Consider the following 15,230-nt stretch of genomic DNA (forward strand, 5'->3'; position numbering starts at 1 on the left):
CTAGACATCATCTATATAAAGACACACACACTCTTGAACACACATTTTCATTTTCATTATATAAAAAATATCCTATAAATGCATGCAGCGGTCCATGCTGCATATATTCTATGTTGCATTTTTGCATTGCAAGTATTTGTACTTGAACTTCTTTTCTTGTGCGGACACTGACATACAGAAACACAAACACACACCATCTCTCTGTGCCATACGTCTATTCACAAAAAACGTGAGTGTAAGGTTCCTTAATTAAATCTAACCATGACCTGAGTCACTGACTTCAGAGTATGTCAAAGGATTTCTTTTCAATCTCTTTTGTGTGCCATGACGGTAAGACAGCTTTATTCATTTATTTAATAGCTTCTAACTGAGATTTCTGCTTTTGGAAATGCTGGCTCAAAATCCAGACTTTGTTATTGTTTTGGTACAAACCTTGTGTGTGTGTGTGTGTGTGTGTAAGACAAGCTCCATTACAGTGTTGTTCTGCAGGCTTGGAGAACAAAATACAAGAAGTTTGTCCAGTGTGTTACCATTTGGGATGTGTGTGTGAGAGGGAGGGAGAAATAGACGAAAAAGGGATTCAAGTCTGTGCATACTGTATGAGCCTGTGCGTGTGTGTGTGCGTGCGTGTGTGTGTGTGCGTGTCGGCTGAAGCTTGTCATCTGATCCGCTGGTGTTGTTGGCTGTATGTTCAGCAGTGTGGGAGCCACTCTCCTGTCCTGTACTCACCTCTAATCTCCTGTCCCCGGGGAAGTGTGTGTGTGTACATATGTGTGCACATCCATCATATGATATGATATGTTATAATGTGTTTTTGTAACCTGGTCATTGATGTGTGTGTTGATGTGCCTTTCAGTTGTGCATGCTTCATGTGATGGAACACTGTGCAAAATAATCATAGGCATGTCAATATGCATAGAAATTTGGAAAGCAATCAGGCAAACAGAAGCACACGCATTGATGTACTAGATACACACACACTCACCTTACCTCAGCCATTGTTGTGGGAATTGTTCAAATGCAGGTGTAGTGGTGTTATGTAACAGGGTAGTGAGGATACAGGACGGATGAGTGATCAAACACACACACACACACACACACACACGCACAGTTGATCCCATTTAAAGAAACAAAGGGACAGTGGATGCTTTACTGCAGTGTTTGGTACCTTGACCAGCCAAGTGACGCCTTCATTCTCCTGACTACCACAAACAAATCAGTCAGTGAGATACATTGGCTGCCATCACTGTGTTAATGTAGTTGAACATTAAAGTAATAAAAACAATAATCATCAGTATTTTGTCTTGCAATTACCTTTAATCTATGTCCATTTCTCACTGCATATGAGTGATGAAAACAGTATGTCTCACATATGCGATACAAACAATGATAGATGGAGAAAAAAAACACTTAATTTTGTAATATCCAATATATTCCCTAAACTTCAAAGCTTTGAAAATAACTCACTTTATATCTAAAATGAACTGTGTCCCAGTGCACATATTACTATGAAGAGTTACAAAGTTTCCTTTAAAGTTTACACAAAAGTCACAGAAAGCCAAATTACCCAACAGTCAAGTGCACAGTAACAGAGCAGCTGCCAGACTAGACAAACTCATCCACTTCTGCCACTAAACTCCAGTTTGAGCTTTCTGTCTGTGTTCTCTCAGAATTCGAAATCAATTTTATTTGAACAGATGTTAATGATATTTGGTGTTTGTCTATAATGCTGCAAAAATAACGTAGAACAATTTCTCATTTCTCACCACATCAGGCTGTTTTGTTTGTTTTTTTTTTTAAAGAAAATCTAACGACTAAAATTCATGTTTCCAAGGTTTACATTTCACCTTTTTAGGGTTTGATTGAAGTGCATCAAAATTCTAGACTTTAAATTTAAAAGAATGTTGAGAGAAGATTAGGTTTGTAAGACTTTGTAGCCTGTTGGAGATTTGTATCATGTTTTTTTCTGTGGACATTGACACAGTAGAATCTGAGATTAGATTTAAGATTATATTAGATTAGAGCTGACTGATGAAGGCCTTTTGGATATACTCATCAGATGATGTGGGATGTTGATGTGCTCTGAGTGGAAAGGTTGACTTTGTCCACAGAGAATAACTACTGCTTTAACTTTTTAATTAACTACTTTTTCTTTATTGGCCGTAGTATGTGTTTGTGTTTTCAGGAAGAGAATGTGTACTTCTTTCTATTTCAATAGCAATTTAATTATATTCATGTACTGTGATTATTTGTACATCCTGTTCTTCAATACCTGTTACATAATATGACGGTTGCAACTGCTCTACCTTCTCAAAAAAAAGTCTGGTCTGAACTTGCTTGTTGTCTCTGTGACAATAAACCAGTAAGCACTAATTATGTCATGCTCAGCTGTTGTGAAATGTGACTGGTTTCATTTATAACAGCCTATATCATCACTGACCTGTTTTTCCATTTTCTTTTTCTTTTTTTTACACTTTTTCAGTGTTCATTTAAAAATCTTTCCAGACTTCTCATTTGGCATTGAGGTTTAGTATTACAAGATCATTTATGAGTTATCCAGCAATCCTTCCACCTGTTTTTGTTTGCATTTTCAAATTGCACATAAAAAACTTGTGGAACTGCAGAAAACTGGAAAGAGTTTTTTATGCTTGGCTGAGGTGGAACAGTTTGTAGACTGATAAAAGCAAACGCCGGATGTACGTGTACGCAGCGGAAGGCATCTCTTGTTATTTTCAGTAACATGGCGGGCAAGGGTCATCAGCGGAGTCTTGTGATTGGTTAGCTCGCTACATGTGAAAACATCTTTCATCAGACAGACCTAACTCTTTACGTGCTTGTCCCTGCAGTGTTACTGCTTTCATTCACAACACAGCTGTACCAGCATTTTCCCTGAAATGTTACAAGGTCTTGAGGTGGGAAATTGGCGGTACAGATTTCCCTGAATATTGATCCCTGCTCCCATTCCCAGTGAAAAACTACTGTAGATCTGGATGTGTGTGGCCGCCACTTGGTGTTTAACACTGTTCCCTTGACACACTACACCACTCTTATCTTAATCATTCATGACATCACTCCAGATTTCCCAGCGATGCCCGGCTGTTGTTTGGTGTGTGTGTGTGTGTTTAAGCCGACGGGCACTGCAGCAGGATTTACCCATGTGAATGATAACATTCTTCAGGTCACACGTGAGTGAAAAAAAACAAGGTTCACACCGATATCCCACATGGTCGTGTTTTTTTGATTGTTTGAGTCAGCCTCAAGCCTCACAGAAACACACACTTTACTTTGAAGGAAGTGTCCGCCCTAAGCTTTAAAAGTTTGAAAGAGCGGAGGTGAGTTAATAGTTTAAACCCTGGCTGAACTTAATTTCCCCTTTGATTTCCACGTACACATCAGCTACTGTTTGAAGTCTAAATATCATGAAATTTCTGTTTCCAGTGTTTCATTTTATGTTTTGATTTATCTGTCCAAAACCTAGGTAACCTCTTTATACTGTAGCTCTACAAATAAGTCATCATTACTGTATATAGTCATTATATGCCCTATTGCAATGTTGTAAGCCCTTTATTACAGTTTAAACCTGAGAATCTCTACTTTAATTTAAGTCTGACCACTTTGGGTAAACCTTTATCATGCTTATCACATAATTGTAGTAAAACCTTTACATGTAGAAACACAGTTTCATGGGTTAAGTTTTACATTGAGAGGGGTCAGCCTCAAGGCAGAGGTACAGCAAAAGTGACTGGCAGCTCTGGCCAACGCCTTGCTGTTTATCTAGGAGGGAGAACAAAAGCTAACAGGTATAAATGTAAAAGTGAATGGACCATGAATGGACCACACCTTGATGTTTTTCTAAGAGCTGAATGGAAAGGCCTCCCTCCCCATGCCTGCAGTGAAGGGAAGTGATAAATAGAGTAGATTGAAAATAAATTATGCTGTGAGGGTACACTCATTGTTTTTCGTGCAGTGTAACAAAGGGAACTGTCATTCCTCATAGAAAAATAGAAGAGGTATAGGTGTTGGGATTTCAGCAAGAAACATGTCTTAAGTTGTTGCTTATCTACAATCTTAATGAAAGGTTGTTTGATTTGACTGCTAGTCATTGCAGTGAATGGAAAAGGTCAAAGTTAATGACTGTCAGAGAAAAGGCCTGCAAGGGTAAAAATATAAAAGTGAGCAAAGCGAGGATAAAAGGACAATGCAGGTTCTAAGTCCTCTGATGCACAAGGAATGGGGATGTTTTGTGCATAGAGATTAATTCTTGACCTTGGGAACAGGTACAGTATCTGTAATGACGATATTTAAAAAAGGTTCACTTACAGACTTGCTCAGGTGTCATTACACAACCTACAGTAGGTGCGAAACTTCCATTTGTTAAAGATGGTCAGGGATATGGTCCAATGCTCTGCAAAAAGCTACTAAGTGAATCTTGAGTTTAGACTATTTTTAGCCAGACTAGCAGTGTGGCTCAGGGGATGGAAATGTTAGTCCGTTGGTTGGTCCACCACTTTGGTGTAGACTGAAGTATCTCAACGATTGGATGGATTGCCATGAAATTCTGTACAATCATGGTCCCCAGAGATTGAATCTCAGTGACTTTGGTGATCCCCTTACCTTTCCTCTAGTGCCACCACAAAGTCAAACTTTTCCTTTATCTTGTGTTAGCTGTACTTCATGTTTAGTGCTAATTAGCAAATGTCACTATGAGCATGTTGGCATGGTGACAATAGCATTTATCTCAAAGCACCGATGTGCCTCACAGAGCTGCTAGCATTGCTGTAGACATGTAGTCTCGTTTCTGAAATGATGTTTTGTGTTTGTGGCAGTACTAACATCAAGGTTGGTTGGATGGAATAGAATAAGACAAAAGAGCAGCAGCTGCGGACTCAAAACATTATCACTTAAAAATCCACTGAATAGATATGAGATTTGTATGTGACAAGGACAAATTTAACAATACAAGAATTCCCCTCAGACTGCTAGAGCTCATGCAGGAGAGGAAGTGGGAAAAGACTATTTCTGGTGGCTCTGAGTGTTGCAGCAGTGGGAATTGCAAAAGTAAACTTTCTAGTGATGTCTGTATCTTACTGCCAATATTGTCAGTAAGGTTCCCTCTATAGGCCAGGAAATAAAAGTGAAATAAAACTACCATCATAGATACATCTTGTCAAGGGAACAGCGGAAGCAGTTACAGATACACAATCACTGTTGGTCTACCCTGTTCTACATTTCACTTGCTGTAAATGGACTGTCATGTCAGAGGTCTTTAGTAACTTGCCAGTACTTCCTATAACCCGTATGTTAGATTCTATCTGGTATCTCCTGTGTCTTACTGTGAACACCTGCTGAGGACAGGATGAGGGACAGGGGCTGTAAAAGTTGGTGGTGAATGACTGAGTCTTTTGTCTCGAGTTGTGAAAGGCAGAGCTCGTCACTGAGTTGTCAAATGAACATATCCAGGTTAAATAAGATGACCACAAGGCAGGTAGGAAGAATTTGACAAAACATCAAAAACACACATCCTCAGTGAGTTCTCTTTATTTATTGTACCATCAAAGAAGAGTTAGATATACTGTATGTTAACCTCCCCCGTACAGCTCTCCCTCTCTTCCCCAACCCAATAGTTTACCTTTCCAGCCCCCCCACCCCCACCCCCCACAGAGGATGTTTTGAGTTCAGCCCTCACCTTGATTTGTTTTCTCTTCAGTCATTTGTTGTGACACTTGTCTGACAGCAGTAGAGGTAAAGTTAGCTTCTAATTTCATCTTCAGAATTGATGTAGTCATCTGCGTATAGAGTGTTACATGATCTAAAAAATAAGATCTCTGAAAGATGATTTCATAGGTAAAAAACATTCTTATGTTTTGTGCTTTTGAATTCAAGCATCTAGATAATATTGCTAACCAGAGTCTTTAGACCATACATACACTAGACCTCTAGGGGAAAAAAATGTCTTGACTCCTATAAATCACCTATAAATCAATAAGTTGTTCTGATTAGTCGATTAATCAAATAGCTGACTGACAGAAAATTAACACTTTTGATAATTTATTCATCGCTCAAGCCATTTATTAAGCAAAAAATGTCCAATGTATGGTTCCAGTCATGACAAATGTGAGGCGTCAGTCCATCTTTGGTCTAGACTGAAATATCTAAATACTTTATGGATTGGCTCCAAATTTTATACAAACATTCATGATTCCCTGTGGACAAACTCTAATAACTTTGGTGATCCTCTTGCACCGCCATGAGTTTGACATTTGTTGTGTTGGGTTAACCATTGAAAACCTTTGGATTGATTGTGATGACGTTTAATACAGACATCCATGTTCTCCTCAGGATCAATTGTAATAACTTTGATGATCCTTTACCTTTTTATCTAGCATCAAAAAAAAACTAATTTGTCTAAAACTTTGGTTTATGACCAAATACCTGCAAAACATTCACATCAGCCTCAACTGTACTTGGTGTTCAGTGCTAATCAGCAAACGTTAGTATGCCAACACACTTAACTTCAATAGTGAACAGGGTAAAACATTATTATTACACTATGTAAGCATGCCAACTTTAGTATCACTGTGCCAAAGTGCAGCCTCACAGAGCTCTTAGCATAACTGTAGACTTCAGACTGAACAATTAATCAATTAATCAAATTAAAAGGTCAGCTCATTAATCAATGATGAAAATAATGGTTAGTTGCAGCCCTACCAGTGTGGCCTGGCCAGGCTTACAGTGGATAGTGCCATACTGCAGCTACACATTGATCCTCTGAGGTGTCAGGTTTCACTGATGCATCTCTGTGCTAAGAAGTAAGTTAAAGCAGAAAGAGCTGAGCAACTCAGCCCAGTTGGTGTGACTTGCTGAGTCACTGCAAAGGAAATGGTTTTACTGGTGCAGCACATCATGGCTGCCTGTGTGTCTCTCCAGTTTCCTTCTTCTCCTTACAGTGTAATTGAATTTGAATAATGAATGATGTGTGTCTGCTGGAGCAGAGAGGTAATAATCACTTTGTCCAAGCTTGTTTGTGTATGTGTGTAAGTTCTGCCTACACCCATTTATGTGTGTATACATATACTGTGCAAATATACATGTATTTGTATATAATGTACATGCTAAACATCATTTTTGTTGTTTTTACTTTTATATTTTTACTGTGTGTGTGTGCACACTCTCACACAGTCTCTAAGAAACTGAAGCAACCTGAGCTCAGTTCACCTGACTGATGTTACCTGGCCAAAACTTCCCCATTACTGTACCAGACACACAATAGACTTTAGTGTGCATGTGTGTGACAAAACTGTGTTCACCTGACTATGCCACTCAGCCACCTTTAGTTTAAATTGTTCCTACCCCACTGTAGTGTGGTCCCAACTTGACACCCAGTCTAAATGTTTTAACAGTTCCATTGTGGCTCCTTATGAATGGAAACTATACTAACTGCAATTGTGTATGACAGGGTAGTAAACTCTAATGATCTCTACATCAGTGACAAATTTGGGGCTTGTTGGGGTCGTACAACAAGTCTGTCAGGCCTCAACATGTCAAAAGAGCTCATTGTGTTCATTTTGCTTCCAGAGCTGAAATAGACATGAATGATATCGTCTTTGGTGTGTTTTTCCCCCCAAAGGTCTGAAGTTTGGGGATGTTTTTGACAGATGCATAGCAGATAAGAACTGTGGCTCTGACCTCAGTAGGCCTGAAGTCGAACCGTATCTTTGGTTCATGTTCGTTATCAAGCTCTGTCACAGCCAAAAAACTAATCTGTGGACGATATCTTCAAGCTATAATTAGTATGAATGCTGTCCTGTAAACAAGAGGATCAGACTTCCACAAGAGTTCTTCTTGTTAACTGTTCCATGCTGTATTTGCAGACATGCAGTTGAAATAAAGCAGCGCAACAACTTCCGCTGAAGCTGAACTGTTATGTTCATTTACCTTTAGTGTATAATGGATGGGGGAATAGACAACAAAGGAAGTGCGTATAATTTGAATAAAGCCATAAGTTGCTAATTTCTCTTTCACAAGCTAAGCTAAGGAGAACCATCTCTAGCTTCATTCTATTCCCTGACACCTCTCGTCCCAAAAAAAACAATCCTGTTTGACAAAAAATGTAAAATGAAAACTTTTTCTAAAACAATCCCTGCAAGCGCTTCTCTTCTTTAACCCATGTTCAGCTGAGTGAATTGAACCACTACATACAACACCATCAGATTACAACCAGTATTGTTTTTCAGTTAAGTGCCCTTTTCATGTATTTGTAGGGGGTAACGTGAGTGTGACAGCAGGAATGAAAGGACTGAATAGAGATAGATGGTAGATGGTTGTGGGGAGGGAGGGATGTTGCTTTTACACATGTAGGTTTCCACTGGAGGAAACTGTTCCTGCATCATGCACCAGTATGTGCGCACATGTTCACAGGTCATTACCCATGCAGGTCCAGATCCAGTGATTGTGCACGAATACTTCTATGTGGTGGTGACAAAGGTGTCTTTTATTTGCTCTTGTTTAGTAGCGTTTGTGTGTGGGTGGCAGGGGGTGTATTATTCTCCAACTGCTTGTTTTTTGTTGGAGCCATATGCTGACATTTTTTGTGTTGTTCTGCTCCCTTGGAGGTTACCCATAATGTTCATTGCCCCGTAGCTTTCTCATGGACTTTGGTTTGGGATAAATGTGATTATTGGAGTTCATTTAAAGGCTCTGGACTGAAAAGCGTGAGGCCCACCTCACTGGCTTCTCCATGGGCTTGTGCTGCTTAGTGGCACACAGCATACATTGGCCATATGCTTGTATAGTGTGGGGCCGGTGTCAAGGAGCACCATTACCATAGTGTCAATTCTTCCATTGAATTACCTCTATAGACGTATTTTGTAGAAAGGCCAGACTGAGGGCTGGCTGCTGTGAATGGCTGTTTACCATCAGGTTGGGTCTGTCTCCAGCCACATGCAGCTAAAGCCACCGTAGCTAACCTGCTCAGGGTAATCTCTGCTCACAAACAGACAGACTGACTCAATCAAACACACTCAGGAAGAACCATACCCCCATAGACACACTCCTATCTCTCTTTCAGGCACATGTGCTCCCTCGCATCACATTATAGTCTAAGTCAGACATTTTAATCCAAAGAACAGAGGTGGTGTTTATGTCATGTGGAGTAAAGGCAGTGCCGGGCTATAAGTGGTTGACAGAGCAGAGTAAAACAGTTCTGACAGTAAAGATGGAGTCATACATGTGTGATGTTATGGAGAGTTTTTGCTCCATGGTGACAGGACTCCCTTGGTCATAATCAGGGATCTGTGAGCACACACACCCACACACTTGTTTAATGAATTTTTAGATAAAAATCTGGCATTTGTCCCACATCAGCCAAAGAAGGAATTGTGGCTGTTGTCTGCCTAAGAGGCATCAGAGTGTTTTTTATGTGAAAAATTTCAAATTCTAGACAGAAACAAGGAGGGAAGAACAGGAGGTTTCATTCGTTTTGACCCAGTATGAATCCACATTGCAGTTTTCCTACATATAGAATTGGTTGGATAGCTTTAGGGTGTGTTCACAAATGTTTGTGGTTTACTGGGACAGGAGATCGTTTTTACTACGTCGGTTGGTTTTGACAGATTAGCAAAATGTCATTTGAGCTCGTGAGAATGTGAATCTTTGGCAAGTTTCGGAGGAAGTGTGGTGTGGTTAGGATGAGAATATTATCTAAAACAAATAGAGGAAACCATTACAAATACCAAAATGAACCAAAGGAAAATTTACTGCTTTTTTGTTATGTGGTTTTAACTGAAAACCAGGGAAAGGAAATTACAAAAAGGGAAATTACTTCTCTTAACATGCCTTAATTCACCAAATACAAAAATCCAACAAAGTCAAAGCAGCTCTGATAATCTGCTACAGCTGTATGGAGCTTCTAATGCACACATCTATGCACATGTATAGTTTTTACAATGTGGTTAACTGAATCAGTCACTCAACAGTGTGGTTAAGCTTTGTAAAAGAGAATCAGGATAAATATCCTGCTAAAATAATTGAATGCAGTGCAGAAACACTAATATGATGAAGCGCTCCAGCAGCATTGTATAAACATTTTTGATGTGTTTTGCAATTAGCTGATGCAAGTGTGTCCAACTCAATTAAAAATTAGTGTAAAACTATGAACATTCATCTTGTGCTTTACGATATGGGGAATATTTATTCTTTTAGTGATGCTAGTGTTGTGGCTCTAGGGATGGAGGTCCAGGCTGAAATATCTCAACAAATATTGACTGACTCGGCACAAAACTTTTTACAAACAATCAAAATCCACAGAGGACAAAACATAATGACTTTGGTCAAAAAGTCACTTTCAAAAGTTTGGACACACCTACTCATTCAAGGTTTTTTCTTCATTTTTACCATTTTCTACATTGTAGAATGATACTGGAAATAACAATGTAATAAAAAAAGTGTTAAACAAGCCGAAATACATTTCATATTCTAGATTCCTCAAAGTAGCCACTGCTTGCCTTGATGACACTTTGCACACTACTGGCAATATCTTAACCAGCTTCATGAGGTCGTCACCCAGAATGTCAATCAACATGCTGATGTTCAGCATTGAGCTCAAAGCATCACTGCGCCAAACTGCAGCCTTACAGATCCACTAGCATGCCTGCAGACTGGACTTTGTCTTGTTCTTTATTTTACCTTTTAACCACAAGGAGTCATTCATGACAAATAGCTGTTTGTGGTTGCCAGATTCTCTTGAAAATAAAGGCTGTTTTTCCTTATTTTGGTTTATTTTCATATTCAGATAATATGAACTGTGACCAGGGTTCGATACAAATCAGAACCAGAACTGATCAGATCTGTATGACACCAGCACTAGTCTGTGCTCTCTGGAAGCTTTTCATTGATCTGTCTTCTTCTGTCTTTCTCTTTCAGTGAGTTGTCATCCAGACATCAGACCAGCGTCCCATTCAGGAACGCCAGAGAGTCGAAGCTCATCTAATACTGAGGAGGGGAGGAGGACACGATGAAACAAGTGAAGGGCTAAAATGCACTAAATGTTTGCATTATGTACAAAACCACACTAGTTACTTCATCAGGTGATCTTAACCATGTTTCGTAGAAGCCAGGCGAGTAACCAGATTTAAGTATGAAACCTGGTGAACAGAGAATGTCTTAATACTGATTATGTTTTGAGTATTATTAGTGTGTGTGTGCGTGTGCGTTCATGCACATGTGCACCTGCATGTAGCACAAACCTATTTTGATACAACTGTTTTTCTGGTGCTGTTTTTTTTTTTCCAGTTGACCTATAAATGCTTAACGATGGCTCTGTTTTTATTGTCTTACATAGTTGGCACTAATAAAATATTGATATTCTTTTCAATGTGACTTGTGATTTATTCAGGAGCGTGTCTGTCCTAAGCTGCTGTGCTTAAATTAGGAGTGTTATGACATTCCTGTCCGTGTGTGAGTGTGTTTGTGCATTAATGAGTTCGTTTTTCATCAGGCTTCCAAAACCACACGCATCATATCATGTAATTATCTCAAGTCAGTGTTGAAACTTCTAACATCAAATCAATCACAGTAAGAAAGTGTTGACGTGACATTTCTCACAGTCGATGTTTTTTTGTTTTTCTGATTAAGTTTTAATTGAGTGAAAATGTTTTGTGCTATTGAAATACAAATTGTGTTTCTGTCTCAGACCAGTTTTACATTTCTGACAGAGCTGTAGTTTGATGAATTTTATTTCATAGACATACTGTATATCTCATTGTTCAAACAAAGTTTCATTCAGAGTAAGGTTGTAACAATTGCATATTCCTTTCAGACTGTCCTCAACATAACAGAAGCATTGGTTAATTGTTCACTAAATTCACCTAAATTGATCTATGTTTACCTTTTCCTCATAAGTGTCCTCTCAGCATTGTGTGAATTGTGACTATACTCCATCTGCAGCAAAGGTGGAAATGACAAGATCTAATCAACTAATTTAGTTGCCTAAATATTACTAGACCTTACCCATTGTGTGGTGGTTCAAAAATCCTTTTTGTAACAAGAGTCTTGTTATATTAGAAGGCATAAACGACTTAATTTGTTGCTTAGCTATGAGCAGGGGCACTTCCGAGGGGAGTCCACAATCTGATTAGTCAGCCTTGGTGCCCACCAACAGACAGGTTCTCCCTCACCATTGTTACTGCAGGAGGAGCATGCTGTCCAATGATAAAAGTGTCAGAAAGGATTAAAGTGTGTTCTAATGTAAACGACCAATGTTTGCCAACTAGCTTACATTACGCTGCGCTGGAACTGACGGACATAAAGACTATCTACAACCAAAAGGGGTGGGGCTTAATGAAGGGTCAATTAAAGTGGAAGCAACATTGCATTTTCCAGTAACAAGCTAAACACTTTGGGTAACACCACTCTTCTGATGCTTGGCATGTGATTCTGAGAGTTATTATTTAACAAGCCTTTATAAATCTGTATATCTCTGCGTATGTAGCTTAATGAATATAGTTTTATATAGCATTTAATATGTAATCCTGTATCCCCGTTTATCCGTCACCGAGATGATATGTTAGTATTGAAGCTGAAGTGTGCATAAGACATATTATCACTGGGGGCGAAACTGTTACATCCTTATTCAGAATCTTCCCTCTTTTTCTTTATTGCCTTAGAAGTGTCTCCCTGTTCATTAACACTCAGTCACAGTGTCATGACAGGAGAGTTTGATTTACTGTCTCTATTCATCTGTCACGCCAAGAGACAAAATGCAGGTAACCAGATTTGCTTAGTGGATGGATGCAGGGTATGGGTTGAAACATGCACACCCTGATACTTGGCTCAATGATACCAGAGGTTGCTATACGAATTGAGCAGGTGAACTCGAAAGAGGGAGCAAATGATGGGAACAGAACTCATTAGCAGCAGATTTACTCACTGTCTCTTTCTCCCTATGCCTACAACTTTTTTTCTTTCTGCAATTAATAATTTTGTTCATCCCATGTCTCTCTCTTTTTTTTTTTTTTTTTTAGAGTGAAGTACTCCGGTAGTGACCTATTAAGAGCGGTGGAATGTACAGCGCGGACCCTCTGACCTTGTAATGGTTTGACCCGGTAGTTCAGGATCAAAGACAAACTGCACAACCTGACCAGAAACGTGGGGGTGGACAGAAGGGTCACATACCTCTGTTCACTTGGCTTGCACAGTTTCTGTGCTTCAGATTATGAAATCAGCAACCAGAGAAACATTAAGCTTTAACCTGCTGCTTAGAGATTTAAATTGGCTACAGTGTGTGGCAAAGTGTATGTTTTGTAACAGGAATTACAGGAAACTAAATCTATTTTAAGGTGAGGTTTACTGTGAAACAAAACAGAAAGAACCCGTTCCAGTCAAATATTAACATTCAGATGATTTGCTCACATTTTCCTGAAGTCCCTAAAATATTATTATCCTGCTTTAAAGGATTTGTATTTATTTTCTGGAGGTCTTAACACTACAAAAGCAAGGTGTAATGATAAAATAGTATATTTTCAGTGCTCTACATAATATTTCTTTTCCAGGAGGATTTGTCCTACTCTGACAAATGTTTTGCCTTTGTGATGTTTTCACATGAAGAATCCAGAAAATTGCTGTTTGGCACTTTCTGGGAGCTGAAGGATTTATGGCATGTAGCGTATCATTACCTCTGCCATGGAGGTTACATTTTACTTTCCTGTTTCTGTCTGTCCCGAGGTCTTAACAAAGTACAGAATTCAGCGGTTAGGGCACAGAGGAAGGACTGGTTGGTTTTTGGTATGGAGATATCCTGAACTGTCACTCATAGAAGCAAAATTATTTTGTCATTGACATGTAATTATTCATACTGGGTACCCCCATTTCTGTTTATTTTGCAAAACAGAGACAATCTTGGCATATACGTCCATAGTTAATATATGACAAAGCACCAATCTAGTCAAAGTGATCTATATGTTAAATTTAAATAGCAGTAACCCAGTGGTCATGAATCCTTGTTGAGAACACTATTGTTGACAGGATTTAGGTGTTCTCCAAATATCATAACAGCCTATCACTGTATTTTTATGAAGCTTCAGATTCAATATAAACATTTCTGAACATTTTATATCATTAAAACAAATTTTAGAGGAGTGGTGTTGGGATGCAGTTTCTTAGTTGATGGAAGCAAAAGAATGACACAGATTTCAAACTTACAAGCAACTGAATGACTAATTGTGAAATTAAATCACTACTAAACTCTTAATGTTGGAATTTAAATAATTTAAAAAAATTGAAATATTTTATTAACCATTTATCTGAATTCATAAATTTCCTAAGTAGGTGATGTTAAGTTGTGCAATTTATAGAAAATTCAAGTATCTTTTTTTTTTTTTTTTTTTTACTGTAAATGAGTTGTTAGAATTCAATTGGTGTTTTTCAGATTTAAAAATTCAAGTCAAGTCAAAACATCAGGTTACTGAAATAAGATTTGTGACATTAAGATGACAAAATTCGAAATGAAAAGTTCAAGTTTGAACATGCAGGCCACCAAAGATGCATTCAATCCTGAATGAAACTGATCAGACCTCATCTGTCAGTCACATGATCCAAAGCAGACAAGTTCAGATTGGACAACCGGAGATTCTTGTGAAAAGGTTTTGAAATTCCAAATCTTGAAATGACATGAAATTTTAAAAAGGGAAACATAAGATTCAGATAAAAAGAATTCAAACAGTGGAATTGAAATTTTAACACCAAGTATTCAGTAGTGGTTACATTTATTATTTATTTATTATATTATTTGCTTAAGAAAGTTTGGATTTTCCCATGAGACATGGGGAAAATTTAAATAAGGGTAATTCAGAAAGAGAGTGAAATCTGTAGCTGGATAACAACCGGAGGTTAATGATTTCCTAACATCCTCCCTGTTGAGCTAATCTACAATCACATTCTTTCATTCCAGGGGAAAGTGGAGGAGAGTCTCTGAGCCTGATATCCCTGCACCACAGGTCGGTGGATGAGCAGCATGGAGCACTAACCCTGGGAGTGTCTCAGTTTCCGGTCTGGCTTCATATCTAATGATGACAGTATAAATAATCACTTCAAAGGTTTATACAAATTGGCTCAAGTGCTGGCATGACAAGACACAGAAATAAAGTTACACAAGTTACTCAACAAGCATGAAAAGATAAACATACAATTATGAGTAAAAGCTGAAGTGAAGAAATTCATCTGAAGTGGTTTAAATG

At 38.5% G+C, this 15,230-nt stretch overlaps 1 protein-coding gene across 1 annotated transcript in view; it reads left to right on the plus strand.

Annotated features, from left to right (window-relative positions):
* Positions 1-11,339, plus strand: part of si:ch211-266k8.4 (rab GTPase-activating protein 1) — a 61,339-nt gene extending 50,000 nt beyond the window's left edge. Inside the window, exon 15 of the mRNA XM_044356743.1 lies at positions 10,921-11,339. Within this exon, the coding sequence (XP_044212678.1) occupies positions 10,921-10,987 (67 nt within the window). The 3' untranslated portion in view covers positions 10,988-11,339. The remainder of the gene's footprint in view (positions 1-10,920) is intronic.
* Positions 11,340-15,230: the final 3,891 nt, after the last annotated feature.

This window comes from Thunnus albacares, chromosome 7, assembly GCF_914725855.1.
Source record: "Thunnus albacares chromosome 7, fThuAlb1.1, whole genome shotgun sequence".
NCBI classification, from domain to species: domain Eukaryota; kingdom Metazoa; phylum Chordata; class Actinopteri; order Scombriformes; family Scombridae; genus Thunnus; species Thunnus albacares.